Source organism: Aquarana catesbeiana, linkage group LG13, assembly GCF_042186555.1.
Source record: "Aquarana catesbeiana isolate 2022-GZ linkage group LG13, ASM4218655v1, whole genome shotgun sequence".
NCBI classification, from domain to species: Eukaryota; Metazoa; Chordata; class Amphibia; order Anura; family Ranidae; genus Aquarana; species Aquarana catesbeiana.
The window spans coordinates 201,401,572-201,420,379 of record NC_133336.1 but is presented as its reverse complement, the minus strand read 5'-3'; the positions used below and the strand labels follow the sequence as shown (position 1 = coordinate 201,420,379).

The 18,808-nt window shown below is 41.2% G+C and overlaps 2 protein-coding genes across 4 annotated transcripts in view; both read left to right on the top strand.

Annotated features, from left to right (window-relative positions):
- Positions 1-18,808, top strand: part of LOC141117699 (NACHT, LRR and PYD domains-containing protein 3-like) — a 2,363,088-nt gene that overhangs the window by 1,996,422 nt on the left and 347,858 nt on the right. The window lies entirely within an intron of this gene.
- Positions 1-18,808, top strand: part of LOC141117536 (NACHT, LRR and PYD domains-containing protein 3-like) — a 387,369-nt gene that overhangs the window by 106,323 nt on the left and 262,238 nt on the right. The window contains exon 5 of the mRNA XM_073610435.1: positions 12,249-12,420. Within this exon, the coding sequence (XP_073466536.1) occupies positions 12,249-12,420 (172 nt within the window). The remainder of the gene's footprint in view (positions 1-12,248; positions 12,421-18,808) is intronic.

The following is an 18,808-nucleotide window of genomic DNA, read 5'->3' as shown; positions in this document are numbered from 1 at the left end:
CACGTCCACGATATGTGTAAATAAGTTTTCTCCTTCACTGATGGGCACTGATGAGGCAGCAATGATGGGAATTTATGAGGCGGCACAGATGAGGTAGCACTGATGATGCACTAATATGCAGCACTGATGGGCATGAATAGGCAGCACTGATATGTAGCAGTGATGGGCTCTGATAGGCGACACTTATGGGCACTGATGAGCAGCAATGATGGGCAGCAATGATGGGCACTGATGGGTGGCACTGTTTAGCGGCACTGATAGATGGCACTGATAGGCAGCACTGATGAGGAGGCACTGACTGGCATTACTGATGGGAACTGATTGACATCCCTTATGGGCACTGATTGGCATTACTGGCAGGCACTGGTTTGCATCACTGGTAGGCTACTGATGGGCATCACTGGTGGGCTCTGGTGGACATCACTGATTGGTCTGCACTGATAATCAATGTGCTGGTTATCATCGTAGACCCCCCTGTCAGGAGAGCCGCTGACTGGCTCTCCTCTACTCACACCTGTCAGTGCAAATAGAATAAAGCGGATAAACAGCACTTCCTGGTTACCATGTGATCAGCTGTGATTGGACACAACTGATCATGTGGTAAAGAGCCTACCTCATAGGCTCTTTACCTAGATCGGAGAAGCGGTGTGTCAAACCGACACACCGTACCACGGATCGTCGTGCTGCACACCCCCGAGTCAGGGGCGGATCCAGAGTCTAGTCTCGGGAGGGGCACTGCCAGAAAATATTTTTTTTGGGGGTACATCTATCGGGGAAATGGCTGGTGTTGGCGCTTCAATCATCACGGCACCATGGTTATGGTGTCAGGATGATTGAAGCGCATTATTACTATTATTACTTTGTTATAAAAAATTAAATAGTTTAACTCACCATAATGCAGAATCAGTGGGAGCCCCGAGTGTGTCACTTGCCACGTCACCTGTCACCAGATGCAGATTGTCACTTGCCACGTCGCCTGCCACATGTTGCAGATTGTCACTTGCCACATCGCCTGTCACCAGATGCAGATTGTCACTTGCCATGTCACTTGCCACGTCGCCTGCCACATGTTGCGGATTGTCACTTGCCACGTCGCCTGTCACCAGATGCAGATTGTCACTTGCCACGTCGCCTGTCACCAGATGCAGATTGTCACTTGCCACGTTGCCTGCCATATGTTTCGGATTGTCACTTGCCACTTCACCTGTCACCAGATGCAGATTGTCACTTGCCACGTCGCCTGCCACATGTTGCGGATTGTCACTTGCCACGTCGCCTGTCACCAGATGCAGATTGTCACTTGCCACGCCGCCTGTCACCAGATGAAGATTGTCACTTGCCACATCGCCTGCCACATGTTGCGGATTGTCACTTGCCACGTCGCCTGTCACCAGATGCAGATTGTCACTTGCCACGTTGCCTGCCACATGTTTCAGATTGTCACTTGCCACGTCACCTGTCACCAGATGCAGATTGTCACATCGCCTGCCACATGTTGCGGATTGTCACTTGCCACGTCGCCTGTCACCAGATGAAGATTGTCACTTGCCACCTGCTAAGGTGGTCTCTTGTGTCCCAGAGACAGGCAGCAGAGAGATGATGTAATCTCTCTGCTGCCGCAGCTGCCTGCATGGTGGGGGGAACTGCAGGGATGCAGGGCAGGCACCGGGCGGTGAGAGATGATGTCATCTCTCTGCTCCCCCGCCCGCCGGCTCCCTGATTGGCCAGCAGCCTGCTCACACATCAAGCGGCACATGTCAGCGGTGGCTCTCTCTCTCATCTATGGAGCCGCCCAGCGGCTCTCTCACTCACAGAGCCGCCCGGTGGCTCTTTCACTCACGCAGCCGCCCAGCGGCTCTCTCACTCATGGAGCCGCCCGGTGGCTCTCTCACAGTGACAGTCACTCAGACTCACCTGCATTTCTCAGGGGGGGCAATTGACCCGTTGCCCCCCCCTGATCCGTCCCTGCCCCGAGGATGTGCACGAGTGGCATATCTTGCTTGACATCATATGACACCCAGTCGGGACAGCTGATCCCCGCTGTGGTAATCCTTTTGCTATTGGCCGGGTGGGATGTGTTTTAAATATATGTTCTTAATCCCATTATCACCTCCTGTAGTGAATGGTATCAATTTGATCTGTTGTCTCTCTTGCCTGTGTTCTGTCAGATATGGCGACCCATCAGATTTAGTAACAGGAGTGACGTTCCTTTCCCACCATCTTGGTACACCCTGCACTCATCCACAGTAAGGATACAGTGAGAAAACGGCAAGCGGACATCTTGTTACACCCTCCGGAGTCTTGCATTTTACACTTATTTTTTTTTTCTTGTCAAAAGAAGTTTATTGAGTATACAATGTTATAAAGATACATAAAGTAAGTTTACAAGGATCTATAAAGTAAGCTCATTGTTTTACAGTAGGGTTTATATAGGTAAATATCATGAAATTTCAAATATTAAACATTGGGTTCACATAAACCTAAATTAAAGATATATATATATCATTTCCTTAGTTACTTTTGTAGGTATTTAAATGATTTATACCTACTATACATATTGTTTACAAGTAGAGTGTATATAGGTCAAAAAAATTCTGATAATGAGCTTTAATCGTAAGGTGGAGAAAAGGAAAGAGAAAGAAGAAAAAGGGTTGAAAGGTAGAGGTATGGTCCACAAGGTTGTCCCGCTCGTCAGTTAATTATTCTTTTTAGTTCTCTTTGAAGCCTTAGAATGGGTGTCTCTGTAAGTCATTTAATCTTTTACCATGGCAACAGGACAGAGTCATTGAAGTTTGACAGGAACTGTTGTTTTATCCAAGGATGCCAAAGTTTTTCAAATTTTGGAATTTGATTTTGATCGATGGCTACCATCTTAGCATGGGACATTGTATTATTCATTCTGTGAATTGTTTCTGCTAGTACCAATGTAGGAGATTTCCATGCCTTGGCCACTGTTTGTTTTGCAGCCGTTATTAGTTGGATCATAAGTTTGAATTGAGAGAGTGTTAACCATTCCAGTTTTAGATTAAGTAAAGTTAAATATGGATCTGGTTGTATTATTTTTTAAAATATTTTAGATGCAATCACGAAGACTTCCTTCCAGAAGGTTTGGATTACTGGGCACGTCCACGATATGTGTAAATATGTGCCTATTTCTGGACATCCTCGAAAACAAAGAGCTGAGGTATTAGGTGAATATTTTGCCACTCTAGCGGGTACAAGGTACCAGCGAGTTAGGACTTTATAATTTGTCTCCAGTGCTAAGATGTTGGGTGAAGATGACTTAGATGTGAGCCATATGTTAGACCAGTCCGTGTCTTCTAAAGTTCGTCCCAGGTCCTCCTCCCACCTCTGAACGTAAGAGGGTCTATTAAGATTTGCTACTCCATTATAATTGATTATAAAGTGATGAAATTGTACCTTTAGCAAATGGATCTTTTGTACAGATTGATTCAAAAATGGATAATTGGGATAATGGTGTATCCCCCTTTAGGAATGGTATATAGAAATTTTTGATTTGGAGATATCTAAATATCTCAGAGTTTGGTAGATCATATTTTTCTCTAAGCGATGGGAATGAAAGGAATGATTTAGATGCTATGAAGTCATTTAGTGTCTGAATGCCTGATGTTGTCCAAGCTTTAAAAGAATTTGGGTAGATCCATGCCGGATAAAAGGCCGGATTTCTGATAAAAGAAAGGAGAGGATTGTGTGGAGATTGTAACTGATATTTTGTTTTTAGTTTATCCCAGAGAGATAAGAAGTGTTTAGTTATGGGATTATGAATTTTAAAGCGGTCTTTAGGATCAAGCCATAATAAATTTGATATTAATAGAGGGTCATTTTCTGAAGCCTCTATACCCATAATGGGATTTCCTGTTTTGCATGGTATTTGGACAGACTGGCCAAATGTGCTGCTCTGTAGTAGTTAGTAAAATTAGGGTATCCCAGGCCTCCTTTATTTTTGGGAAGATGTAGTGTGTGTATAGGTATACGTGGTTTAGAAGAGCCCCATATAAACGAAGTTGCTCTTTTTTGTACTATTCTCAAAAAATAGGAAGGAATTGGAATAGGGAGGACTCTGAATAGATAAAGCAATTTGGGTAGAATAGTCATTTTGATTGCATTAATCTTCCCTATCCAGGATAAAGGAAGTTGCGACCATTGTTTTATTAGATTTGTGATCTGTCTTAATACAGGAGGATAATTGGTTGAGAATAAGTCAGAATGAGATGCTGTTAAATGAATTCCAAGATATGGGATTGATTTTTCTGCCCATGTGAATGGGAGTGCAGCCCTAGCCGGGATCAATTCCATGTTTGTGAGTGAAATATTAAGCACTAGGCATTTCTTAGGATTAATCATAAGGCCTGATAGGGCTGCAAATCCATCAAGAGCTGGTATTAAGTTAGGACCAGAGACCTGTGGTGATGATAGAAAAAGTAATATATCGTCTGCAAATATACATAATTTGTGTGTAATACCTCCTACTTCAATGCCAGTTATAGTTTGGTTTGTTCTGATGTATTGGGCCATGGGTTCGAGTATAAGGGCAAATAATAAGGGAGATAATGGGCAACCCTGTCGGGTACCTCTTTCAATATTAAAGGCTTCAGATTTGTATCCAGCATATTTTATATAGGCTTTGGGTTTATTATATAATGCTTTGATCCATGTTAAAAAGTGGGGTCCAAAACCCCATTTTTGTAATGAATATTGCATATATTGCCAGGATACTGTGTCAAATGCCCTCTTAATATCGAGAGATAGAAAACGTAAAGGGATTTTCCGTTTTTTAGCAATATGTGCCAATAACACTGCCCTGCGTATATTATCGCCTGCCTGTCTATTTGGCATGAAGCCTACTTGATCTCTATGTATTAATTTTCCTATAATGCTATTGAGGCGTTTTGCTATTATTTTTGCTAATAATTTAATATCGAGGTTTAACAGAGAGATAGGCCAATAATTCACACAGGAAGTATCATCAGAAAGGGGTTTTGGGATCATACAAACAATTGCCATTAGTGTTTCTTGCCGAAAAGAATGTCCATCTAGAAGTTTGTTAAAAGTTTCAGTGAGAATGGGAGAGAGTATTTCTGAGAATGTTTTATAGTATAAAGCCGAGTAGCCGTCTGGGCCTGGTCTTTTGTTAAGTTTTAGGTCTTTTATGGCGTTAGCAACTTCATCTATAGTTATAGGCTCATCCAAACTGGTTTTTTGATTCTGAGATAACTCAGGTAAGGTTATTTTTGAGAAGAAGGATTCAGCCTCTGTAGGATTAAATTCATTGTTTGTCTTGTATAAAGTTGCGAGATGTGAGTGAAATTTATGGACTATTTTAACTGGATTACAAGTGTAAACATTTTTTGATAATTTCAAACGTATTGGTTTGAAAGATTTGTTAGTTGAATTTAATGCCCGAGCCAAATATGTACCTGGTTTGTTTGTATTCATGTAGAAATTGTGTTTGGAGCATTTGAGGGATTTATCAACTGACTCAGTGAGAAATAGATCGTATTCCAATCTAGATTTTTCCAGATGAGATTTTGTACTCTGAGATGGATTATCTTGAAATGATATGTAGGCTGCATTAAAATTGAGTTCTAGTTTTTTTGCTAGATTTTTGCGTTCCCGTTTAAATAGTGCCATTTGTCTTTGTATTGTACCACGCAAGACAGGCTTATGAGCTTCCCACAGTGTTATTGGGGAGATGTCTGTTGTATTATTAATTGATATGTATTCCTTTAAAGCTTGTTCAATGGCCATCTGATGTAGTGGGTGTTTGAGCATTATGTCCGGTAAGTACCACGTTGGGTCATGCGCTTTTGGTATGGCTGAGGCTATAGTAGTGTATACTGCATTATGGTCAGACCACCATAAGTGAATTTCTTTTTCATTGGGTTACTTTCTCTCCACGAATCTACCAGATTGTATTTGGAAAGAAGTTGAGAAAAAGGTAATCTAGAGGTTATTTTGGATGGTGTAAAAGGTGATTTATCTAGAAATGGGAGGAGGACCTGGTTCGAATCCCCACACATTATCACTGTTCCTATTTTGTGTGTATTAATCACTTGTAATATATGTGAGAGGAATGGTGTAGGTTGTTTGTTAGGAGCGTAGTAGGAAATCACCGTGATTGCTGTATCCATTATATAACCTATGAGTATCAGGTATCTACCTTCTGGGTCTTTAATTTCTGATGATAAGGTGAATGGTGTGGATCGGTGAAATGCAATTAGAGTTCCCCTTTGCTTGGTACAGGCAGAAGCCGTGTAAATTTGTTGATAAAAAGGAGAAATATATTTTGGAGTAGAATCTTTGGTGAAGTGTGTTTCTTGGAGGCATGCTATGTGAGCCTTCTTGTTATGGAAAGTACGGAAGGCTTTGGTCCTTTTTTGAGGGACATTTATTCCCTGAACATTCAGGGAAAGTATATTCAGTGGTGCCATGGCAATAGATAAAATAGTTTTGACTTACTTTTTGTTATGCAGAGCTGACTGCGCAGATCAACCTGTGTGGACTGAAGAGATGAATGGATAGAAAAGAAACCAGTGAATTCTGGAGTAAAGAGTAAACAAAAAACATATGAGATTAGATGATACATTGTATAAATTATTTTTTGCAAGTAATCACAATTTACCCGTGAAAGAGAATAAATATCTCTCTCAGGGGAATAAGTGCCTTCGTCACACTCCCACATAATATGGTTGGGAGAATGAGGAGGGCTAATAGGGGTACACGGATCTTCCGCTTACAGGAGAGAAGTGCTATGTCAAAAGACATCAAAATGATGTTTCATTAATTGGAGTGCAGAATATAGTTTTTGTTGAAATTATTTATTCCAGGGTGGTTGTATATGGTTAGTCTTGCCTTAGGCTAAATAATTCAGTTAGAAAGGTACTGTTAATAACTTTGGTATTGATGAAGATAGTTTGAATTATTTTGGGATTTTAACCCTTTTAGAGTAAACAATTACATATTTTATTCATATGTAACTGTTTAGATATGTTAACTCATAAAATTGAGGTTGTATTGCTTCAGATTAGAATAAACAAAAGCATAATTCTAGGAACTAGTTAGGTAATAATATATTTGTTTTAAGAAAAGAAAGAAAAAGCTTCCATTACTTCTGGGTTATTGAACATATTTGTCCTAAAAAGTCATAAATCTATAGTTATTACCTGATAATATATAACTGAACAAGAATTTCCTTATTTCACTTATATATTCTAAGGCTATATGAATCAGAAGTAATAAGAAATATAACTGGAATGTAACATGATCCCACACAGTGTGTGACTATCAGAATGCAGTTACATTCAGTTATAAATATAGTTTTTTTATAGAGAACCATCTCTTAGTATAATAAATGAAGAGATATCAGGAATTAGGATGTCAGTCCATTGAATCTTCTTGGTCCATGGATGATGTGGCATAACGCCCTCTTTTGTGAGAATGATGATTCCCATTTTGTTCTGAAATTTTCTGGGTGCTGCCTGAAGGTGAAGATGATGCCATTCTTCTGCGTGTGGGAGTGTTGCTGCTTGTGGGTTCTGTCAGATTTAATTTTAAAAGGGTTTGTTGTAGTTCATCTGCTGATCTGCTTCTGTAAATTGTACCTTGGTAGTTAAATCTGACTGAAAAGGGGAAGCCCCATTGATACATAATGTTGTGGCGTTGCAGTTCCATTAGTTGGGGTTTCATGGATCGTCTTTTAGTAATAGTAAGTTGGGATTAGGGATGAGCTTCGAGTTCGAGTCGAACTCATGTTCGACTCGAACATTGGCTGTTCGCAAGTTCACCGAACAGCGAACAATTTGGGGTGTTCGTGGCAAATTCGAATGCCGCGGAACACCCTTTAAAAGTCTATGGGAGAAATCAAAAGTGCTAATTTTAAAGGCTAATATGCAAGTTATTGTCATAAAAAGTGTTTGGGGACCTGGGTCCTGCCCCAGGGGACATGGATCAATGCAAAAAAAAGTTTTAAAAACGGCCGTTTTTTCAGGAGCAGTGATTTTAATAATGCTTAAAGTCAATCAATAAAAGTGTAATATCCCTTTAAATTTCGTACCTGGGGGGTGTCTATAGTGTGCCTGTAAAGGGGCGCATGTTTCCTGTGTTTAGAACAGTCTGACAGCAAAATGACATTTTGAAGGAAAAAACTCATTTAAAACTACCCGCGGCTATTGCATTGCCGACAATACACATAGAAGTTCATTGATAAAAACGGCATGGGAATTCCCCAAAGGGGAACCCCGAACCAAAATTAAAAAAAAAAAATGACGTGGGAGTCCCCCTAAATTCCATACCAGGCCCTTCAGGTCTGGTATGGATATTAAGGGGAACCCCGGCCAAAATTTAAAAAAAAAATGACGTGGGGTTCCCCCTAAATTCCATACCAGACCCTTCAGGTCTGGTATGGATTTTAAGGGGAACCCCGTGCCAAAAAAAAAAAAAAAAACGGCGTGGGGTCCCCCCAAAAATCCATACCAGACCCTTATCCGAGCACGCAACCTGGCAGGCCGCAGGAAAAGAGGGGGGGACGAGAGTGCGGCCCCCCCTCCCTCCTGAACCGTACCAGGCCACATGCCCTCAACATTGGGAGGGTGCTTTGGGGTAGCCCCCCAAAACACCTTGTCCCCATGTTGATGAGGACAAGGGCCTCATCCCCACAACCCTGGCCGGTGGTTGTGGGGGTCTGCGGGCGGGGGGCTTATCGGAATCTGGAAGCCCCCTTTAACAAGGTGACCCCCAGATCCCGGCCCCCCCCCTGTGTGAAATGGTAAGGGGGTACATAAGTACCCCTACCATTTCACGAAAAAAGTGTCAAAAATGTTAAAAATGACAAGAGACAGTTTTTGACAATTCCTTTATTTAAATGCTTCTTCTTTCTTCTATCTTCCTTCATCTTCTGGTTCTTCTGGTTCTTCTGGCTCTTCTGGTTCTTCCTCCGGCGTTCTCGTCCAGCATCTCCTCCGCGGCGTCTTCTATCTTCTTCTCCTCGGGCCGCTCCGCACCCATGGCATGGGGGGGAGGCTCCCGCTCTTCTCTTCTTCTTTTCTTCTCTTCTTCTCTTCTTCATTTTCTTCTCCGGGCCGCTCCGCAATCCATGCTGGCATGGAGGGAGGCTCCCGCTGTGTGACGGCGCTCCTCGTCTGACAGTTCTTAAATAAGGGGGGGGGGCGGGGCCACCCGGTGACCCCGCCCCCCTCTGATGCACGGTGACTTGACGGGACTTCCCTGTGACGTCACGGGGAATGCCACAGGGAAGTCCCGTCAAGTCACCGTGCGTCAGAGGGGGGCGGGGTCACCGGTGGCCCCCCCCCCTTATTTAAGAACTGTCAGACGAGGAGCGCCGTCACACAGCGGGAGCCTCCCTCCATGCCAGCATGGATTGCGGAGCGGCCCGGAGAAGAAAATGAAGAAGAGAAGAAGAGAAGAAAAGAAGAAAAGAAGAAGAGAAGAGCGGGAGCCTCCCCCCCATGCCATGGGTGCGGAGCGGCCCGAGGGGAAGAAGACAGAAGACACCGCGGAGGAGATGCTGGACGAGAACGCCGGAGGAAGAACCAGAAGAGCCAGAAGAACCAGAAGAACCAGAAGATGAAGGAAGATAGAAGAAAGAAGAAGCATTTAAATAAAGGAATTGTCAAAAACTGTCTCTTGTCATTTTTAACATTTTTGACACTTTTTTCGTGAAATGGTAGGGGTACTTATGTACCCCCTTACCATTTCACACAGGGGGGGGGCCGGGATCTGGGGGTCACCTTGTTAAAGGGGGCTTCCAGATTCCGATAAGCCCCCCGCCCGCAGACCCCCACAACCACCGGCCAGGGTTGTGGGGATGAGGCCCTTGTCCTCATCAACATGGGGACAAGGTGTTTTGGGGGGCTACCCCAAAGCACCCTCCCAATGTTGAGGGCATGTGGCCTGGTACGGTTCAGGAGGGAGGGGGGGCCGCACTCTCGTCCCCCCCTCTTTTCCTGCGGCCTGCCAGGTTGCGTGCTCGGATAAGGGTCTGGTATGGATTTTTGGGGGGACCCCACGCCGTTTTTTTTTTTTTTTTTGGCGCGGGGTTCCCCTTAAAATCCATACCAGACCTGAAGGGTCTGGTATGGAATTTAGGGGGAACCCCACGTCATTTTTTTTTTTTAATTTTGGCCGGGGTTCCCCTTAATATCCATACCAGACCTGAAGGGCCTGGTATGGAATTTAGGGGGGCTCCCACGTCATTTTTTTTTTTTAATTTTGGTTCGGGGTTCCCCTTTGGGGAATTCCCATGCCGTTTTTATCAATGAACTTCTATGTGTATTGTCGGCAATGCAATAGCCGCGGGTAGTTTTAAATGAGTTTTTTCCTTTAAAATGTCATTTTGCTGTCAGACTGTTCTAAACACAGGAAACATGCGCCCCTTTACAGGCATACTATAGACACCCCCCAGGTACGAAATTTAAAGGGATATTACACTTTTATTGTTTGACTTTAAGCATTATTAAAATCACTGCTTCTGAAAAAACGTCCGTTTTTAAAACTTTTTTTTGCATTGATCCATGTCCCCTGGGGCAGGACCCAGGTCCCCAAACACTTTTTATGACAATAACTTGCATATAAGCCTTTAAAATTAGCACTTTTGATTATTCATGTTCGTGTCCCATAGACTTTAACGGTGTTCGCATGTTCGAACGAACTTTTTTCCTGTTCGCATGTTCTGGTGCGAACCGAACAGGGGGGTGTTCGGCTCATCCCTAGTTGGGATAGGTCAGCAAAAATTTGATAATTGTGTCCTTGAAAATTAAGTTCCTTTTTTTCTCTTGCAGCAATTAGTATTTGTTCTTTCGTTCTGTAATAATGAAATTTTGTGATTATATCACGTGGGGGTCCATCTTTCTTTTTGGCTGTGAGGGCTCTGTGTACTCTGTCCAGTTCTAAACGTTCAATAGGGATATCTGGCTTTAGTTCTTGTAATAGAGCAGTAATAGTAGATTGCAGGTCTGTCACAGTTTCAGGTATTCCCCTTATGCGCAAGTTTGAACGTCTGGCTCTATTTTCGTAATCTTCGAGCTTAGTTTGAAGTATTAAATTCTCTTTTTTTAATTTTTCCAATTGTGTTATATTTTCTTGGGTTGTAATTTCAATTTCATCCATTTTTATTTCTAAGGCTGCGGTGCGGTTTCCCAGCTCTCTTATTTCTTTGGTTAGGCTTTTTGTTATTTGGTCTGAGGTTTGTTTTAAAGCCTTATGAAGCATCTTTTCAAATTGTAATAATATTACTGGGGATACTGAGGAGGCTTGTGGAGAAGTTTGTGAGAGGATTTGTTCTGTATCTGACTCAAATGGAGAGTCTTGCTGTGACATTTTCTGTCTGTGAGAGCGCCCTGATGCTGTATCTTGTGAGGTGACTGGAGCTGCTTCAGCTGCAGTGAGTGCCTGTGAGCTCTTTGTGAGGTGATTTTTATTTCTGCCACGGTTTCCTCCCAGTACCATATTTCCTGCCCAAACTTTCACAGTTTGTTCCCTGGAGCAAAAAGGTTCAAATGGATACCTTTTGAGCCTGCAGGCTCCGCTTTGTCCTTCTCTTCTCTCCTCAGCGGTGTGGAGCTCTAACAATGCATGTCTGCTCCGCTAGGCTCCGCCTCCTGCCCCCCTGCATTTTACACTTATTTTTACAAGTAAACTCAGCTTATATAATCAAATTTTGAAATTCGTCAGACTGTTTTGATGTTGATTTTTCTAATCAGCGGTGTTCTATCATATTAGCAAACATGTGAGATCACCAGGCTCACTGCTGCTTTTAAAATTCAATATGTAATCATTCAGACGGATTTCAAAATACTTAATTTGAATATATAAGCTAAATAAAGCTATAAGCTTTTTTTAAGTTATAAGCTTATAAGCTTGCCGCCTCTCACTGTATTCTTACTGTGGAGGAGTGCCGGGTATAGCAAGATGGCCGCGACAAAATGTCACTTCTATTACTAATTCTGACGGGTCGCCATATCTGACGGAACACCTGGAGTTCTGGTAGTGTCCTTTTACATCCATTTGTAATTGGAGAAATGCAAAAGCACACAAAGGCCTGGAAGTGTTCAGGCATGTGTCAGCAGTACCCAATATAACTTTCTTGTAATAAGATGTTCTTTTCTGAATGGAGTGTTCAAAGCACCCAGAATCATTTTATGTATTTATCCAAAAAAATGAAGTTACATTTTAACAGCAGATATGAAACATAAATAAGTGATATTTTCCAGAAATACAGATCAATGAAAAAAGACCCGTCTTCCTTCTCTCACACCTTGTTACAAGATATTCGGGATCGGGGAAGAAAAGCTGTGATTGGACTCTGGAAATGTCTCTATGCGCTGAAGAAAGATCATCCTCATCCTAATTTATTGTCGGTTCTGGATGAGATCACACAGACAGGTAACAGGACTTTGTGTTTTCAGACAACAACGTGATAAAATAATGATTGACACTAATTATCCCAAAATAATGATTGACACCAATTATCCCAAAATAATGATTGACACTAATTATCCCAAAATAATGATTGACACCAATTATCCCAGAATAATGATTGGCACTAATTATCCCAAAATAATGATTGACACTAATTATCCCAAAATAATGATTGACACCAATTATCCCAGAATAATGATTGGCACTAATTATCCCAAAATAATGATTGACACTAATTATCCCAAAATAATGATTGACACCAATTATCCCAAAATAATGATTGTCACTAATTATCCCAGAATAATGATTGACACTAATTATCCCAGAATAATGATTGACACTAATTATCCCAGAATAATGATTGACACTAATTATCCCAAAATAATGATTGACACCAATTATCCCAGAATAATGATTGGCACTAATTATCCCAAAATAATGATTGACACCAATTATCCCAAAATAATGATTGGCACTAATTATCCCAAAATAATGATTGTCACTAATTATCCCAGAATAATGATTGACACTAATTATCCCAGAATAATGATTGACACTAATTATCCCAGAATAATGATTGGCACTACGGTAATTATCCCAAAATAATGATTGGCACTAATTATCCCAAGTGTTCCTCCATTGTCAGTGATAAACACAGTACACATACACCGCACTCCTCACCACTATCTTTGTTCTCTTCTTTTCTCTTTGGCAGATTTGCTCTTGTTCCCATTTTCAAACAAATCCTCACTGTCAGATCAGAATTTGTATTTTTTTAACAGTATAGATAGGATTTCTAATAATGTCTTTTTTATGGACTGTAAACCATGTGACCACATTACTCCTCCCCCTTTCTCTGGAACACCATGTCCAGTCTCCTAACTACTACTAATTATTTCTAATAAAATGCTGCGCTATTCAAATGTTATCATGTGGCCATCACATTCAATATCTCTTAATAAAATAGTATTATAAATTGTTGCAATCCTATGCAGTTAAACTGTATCCAAATATTGCAATCCTATGCAATTATATAGTGCAATCCTATGCAAAAACTCTAGTGACAAACTGTGTATATGTACATAACTCTATATAAAGTGAATCCACGTTGCTTTTCTATGCAATTATAAACTGCAATCCTATGCGATAATTCTAGTGACAAACTCAGTACATGTACGTAGCTCTAAAGTGCATCCACATTGGATAACCAATATTATAGTGCTGAATATTATACAAATAAATCATGCATTAATGTGCCTTTCATGGACCATAACATAAAAAGTCCATTCCTGTTTAATCAATTCTTCTATTTCTTATTACAGATGATAAAACAACAAGTGCTCGTGTCCACTCCTGTGCTCCCCTTTGGTGTATGCGCTCACCTTACCGCATGTGACCTCACACCCAAGCTTGGTCAAAACACACTTTTAAACCACCTCTGGGTTTACTGTCTGTATTCAGATCCTTGGCTGGTTGCTTGCACATATATCCATATAAAAAACAGAGGAAACTAGATAGTGTATTACTGTTTTCATATATTTATTAAAAGATAACAATCTTCCCTATGGTAGGGTCCTCACATTTCATAGGTGCTACAGTGCACAATTCTATACAAGCCAGAAATAGTAAAAATGCTGAACTGATGTGTCCCCTCCTGTGCTGAGACACCTCCATCCCACACACTGTCCTGTAGGTTTGGCTACTGAATCACTGAGTCGAATCAGTGAATCAACTCACTACAGAGTTTGAATGAATAAAATCATGGAAGTGAATCTGATTCAATTCATTGTCAAAGATCCTCCCCTTTCAGGATGAGTAGAGGGAGTTGAAAAAACAGCAGCCTCAGCTCATGATTTGTAAAATTAGCTAGAACATGATTAGCTGTGAGCCACCAAGACTTCAAGTTTCTGAATAAATCACAGAGTACACAAGATTTTCTTTTGTATGATGTCTGTGTGTGAGGCAGGCAGCAGCTAGTCAAGTCAAGTCCAGTCTGAACGACTCACTCAGAAAGAACACACAAGAATCGACATTATGTTTAGTAACATCAGCTATGTGTGAGACAGCAGAATGACTCCTGAATCTATGAGTGACTCATCAGAGCACATTAGATTCATGAGTTGTGTGAGCCACCAGAGCAGAATGACTCCTGAATCTATGAGTGACTCATCAGAGCACATTAGATTCATGAGCTGCTGTGAGAAGTCTTTGAACGAGGCTCGGTTCACATTGGTGCGATCATGCGGGAAACCCTGAAGTTTGCGCATCGCAACTGAATCGCAGGCAACACCCATGCGATCCGATTCTGGTGCAAACCAAAAAAAGGGTCCTGCACGACTTTGGTCTGAATGTGATGCAAATTCAGTCATACAAATCTGTATGGCTGAATCTGCATCGCACAGACATCGCATGTTATTTGCACAGATGTCGCACAATGCACTGAGCGCAGCACTGAGTGACCCCAGCCTAGATCACAGAGAGCACACAATCATTCTGCATTTTAAAATGAGCTGTGTATGTATAAACCAGAGGATGACTCTTGAATCTATAAATGACTCACAGTCTAGAGAGCTCACAATGACTCTCTATTGAATCATTTGCAAAAAAAGAGGGGGGGAGGGGGGACTTTAGATGAGGTGCGTGAGGTAGAGCCAGACAAGATCATATACATATGTAAAAAATTGTATTCTTTATTAGACCAAAGATAGGGCATTGATCAACCAAAGATAGGGCATTGATAAACGCATAATAGCACATTGGCATATAAAAAATACAAAGTATCTACATACATATTGAGGATAGTCATCAACATGACACAGAAAGTAAATATTATACATCACAGTCCCTCAAATAGAGTAGGCATAACATTATGTCGAGGTGGTAGAGCAACAAAAACTATCTGGAATCATAAATATGAGATGGATGCATCAAAATAAGCTCAATGATGTTTCGTGGACTTCTATCCACTCATCAGGAGCAAGTGAACCCATATACTAAAAAGGGGATAAAAAAAAATCACCATTATAGTTTAATATAACCACCGACTGGAGGGGTAGAGGGATTAAAGATGATGATGAACAAATAAACGGCCATAACTGAAAGTACTCACATAAGAGCTGATACTAGACCATGCGATACACCTGCCGGAGGTCAGCCAGATAATTATGTCCAGCATGGGAGCTGAGGAAAGGACCCAAGCATGGATCAGGAGCACACACGCAGTCCCCCCCAAAAAATGTGTATAGAAAAATCTTGATGTAACTGTGGATGGGATTTCTGTATTGTATACAATAAAGTAAGTGGTTTGTTACCATATTGGTATAAATAAAAAGAGATATCATATAGAGTAGACCCATCACCACAGTATAGAAGTATATTGTGGAGCATATCAACAAAGTGAACAGAATGAAAAAATAGGGTGTTCATATAGTAAAAAATAGGGAAGAGGAGATGAGATTCCTGAAATCAGGAGAAATTAATGAAAACTGGAGTGAATAAATATATTGAATTGAATCTATTGAATTATGAGTTGTGTGGGATAATCTTAGCTTTGAAGAAATGAGTCGTGAGTCGATTCAGTGATTCAGATCATTTCACTGAACTGATCCAAATGATTTGACTCACTAAAATGAATCACTCTGCCCAAGTCTACTGTCTTGTCCCCTCCCCAACGCATGTCAATACCGGTAAGTGATGTATCTTCCTCAGGGGGGATTCTATTGGACTGTTGAGGTGTCAATCATTATATAGTGTCATTGCGGCCATTTTGTTGAAACTCACAGACACTCTATTGTTTATTGTATGATCGCAGCCATTTTCTAGTGGGTCAGAGCACTCAATGTTAACCATAATACATGCTGCATATTATGACAGCATATCATATCACAGAGCAGCATATTACAAGCAAAAGCATATGAAGCAAATAATAAATACTGCTGACTTTCCATCGCTCATCGGCCCACCTATTATATTGTTACACTTTATTAATCCCTCTGCAGGATGCATTCAGGATGGTGTGCGAGGAGGGGACACATCTTCACAGCGATACTGCCACATCAACTAAGTATCATTAAAATAGCTACATGCTAAACACATCATCTGCCTATAGATGCAAATTAGCTATAAATCATTGCATACTAAATCACTCCTAAAATATACAATGGCTCATAATAATATATAAATACATAATTATCTGTAGAAACTTTATGATATATATAAGACAACTCATATAAGATTATATAAACTGAAAATGCATATGTAGCAGTGCGCACCCATACAATCACACATAATACGCACATCCACACATGCCTATGCCTACACTAAGTACCAGGCTGTTTGTTACATAATCAATAAAATTAAGTTAATTTATATATGATAAAAACTGGCACATACCGATCTGCATGCACGTGCGTGTACATATATACAGGTCCACCCATGTGCCAATATACTAAAAAAATTCCCTATCTGATCAGAGCCTAAAAACTATATTAACATCATACACAGTATGTCCTATACAGTCAATGATCCCAGTACGACAACCATAAAAGAATACAATTGGGGACCACCACCTAGCTGTCCACCCCCTCTTTCCCTGTACGACAACCCCAAAAGAATACAAATGGGGACTACCACAATCCCTAACACCCTTATGAGCCATATCTCATCTATCCCCCTTTCCATGTGAACAGGCTATATACCAACATAATAAACAAATCATGATCACACCAGCTGAAACGAGCCTCATAACCCCAGGTACATACGCCTGAACTTATAAAAATGGACATTATAGATATCTTACCATGATTAACTGTATAATTACCTGCATTGGTCAATTAACAACCCAATTACCAACTATTGTCAATGTGGGCCAAGACCAATGCAAGGTTGAACCATTAACTAATTACTAAGGAAACATTTGAGATCAAACTCTTTGTTTAATATGTAGCAGAATACATATTGGCCTAAACTAAGGAAGAAATTTGTTTTTTTACATTTTTGGGGGGGATATTTATTATAGCAAAAAGTAAAAAAAAATGGTATTTTTTTTAAAATTGTCGCTCTATTTTTGTTTATAGCACACAAAATATAAAAATCACAGAGGTGATCAAATACCACCAAAAGAAATCTCTACTATTTGTGGGAAAAAAGGACATCAATTTTGTTTGGGTACAACGTTGCACGACCATACAATTGTCAGTTAAAGCAACGTAGTGCCATATCAGTGCTGATGTCCTGTCGAGAACTGTTCCCCATCGGATAGTGTCCGCCCTATACTGAACAGTAGGGATGAGCTTCGAGTTGGCTGTTCACAAGTTCGCCGAACAGCGAACAATTTGGGGTGTTCGCGGCAAACACCCTTTAAAAGTCTATGGGAGAAATCAAAAGTGCTAATTTTAAAGGCTTATATGCAAGTTATTGTCATAAAAAGTGTTTGGGGACCCGGGTCCTGCCCCAGGGGACATGGATCAATGCAAAAAAAAGTTTTAAAAACGGACGTTTTTTCAGAAGCAGTGATTTTAATAATGCTTAAAGTCAAACAATAAAAGTGTAATATCCCTTTAAATTTCGTACCTGGGGGGTGTCTATAGTATGCCTGTAAAGGGGCGCATGTTTCCTGTGTTTAGAACAGTCTGACAGCAAAATGACATTTTGAAGGAAAAAACTCATTTAAAACTACCCGCGGCTATTGCATTGCCGACAATACACATAGAAGTTCATTGATAAAAACGGCATGGGAATTCCCCAAAGGGGAACCCCGAACCAAAATTTAAAAAAAAAATGACGTGGGAGTCCCCCTAAATTCCATACCAGGCCCTTCAGGTCTGATATGGATATTAAGGAGAACCCCGGCCAAAATTTAAAAAAAAAAAATGACGTGGGGTTTCCCCCTAAATTTCATATCAGACCCTACAGGTCTGGTATGGATTTTAAGGGGAACCCCGCGCCAAAAAAAAAAAAAAACGGCGTGGCCCCCCCCAAAAAATCCATACCAGACCCTTATCCGAGCACGCAACCTGGCAGGCCGCAGGAAAAGAGAGGGGGACGAGAGTGTACCCCCCCCTCCTGAACCGTACCAACCCCTCCTGAACCGTACCAATCCACATGCCCTCAACATTGGGAGAGTGCTTTGGGGTAGCCCCCCAAAACACCTTGTCCCCATGTTGATGAGGACAAGGGCCTCATCCCCACAACCCTGGCCGGTGGTTGTGGGGGTCTGCGGGCGGGGGGCTTATCGGAATCTGGAAGCCCCCTTTAACAAGGGGACCCCCAGATCCCGGCCCCCCCTGTGTGAAATGGTAAGGGGGTACTTACCCCTACCATTTCACTAAAAAACTGTCAAAAATGACAAGAG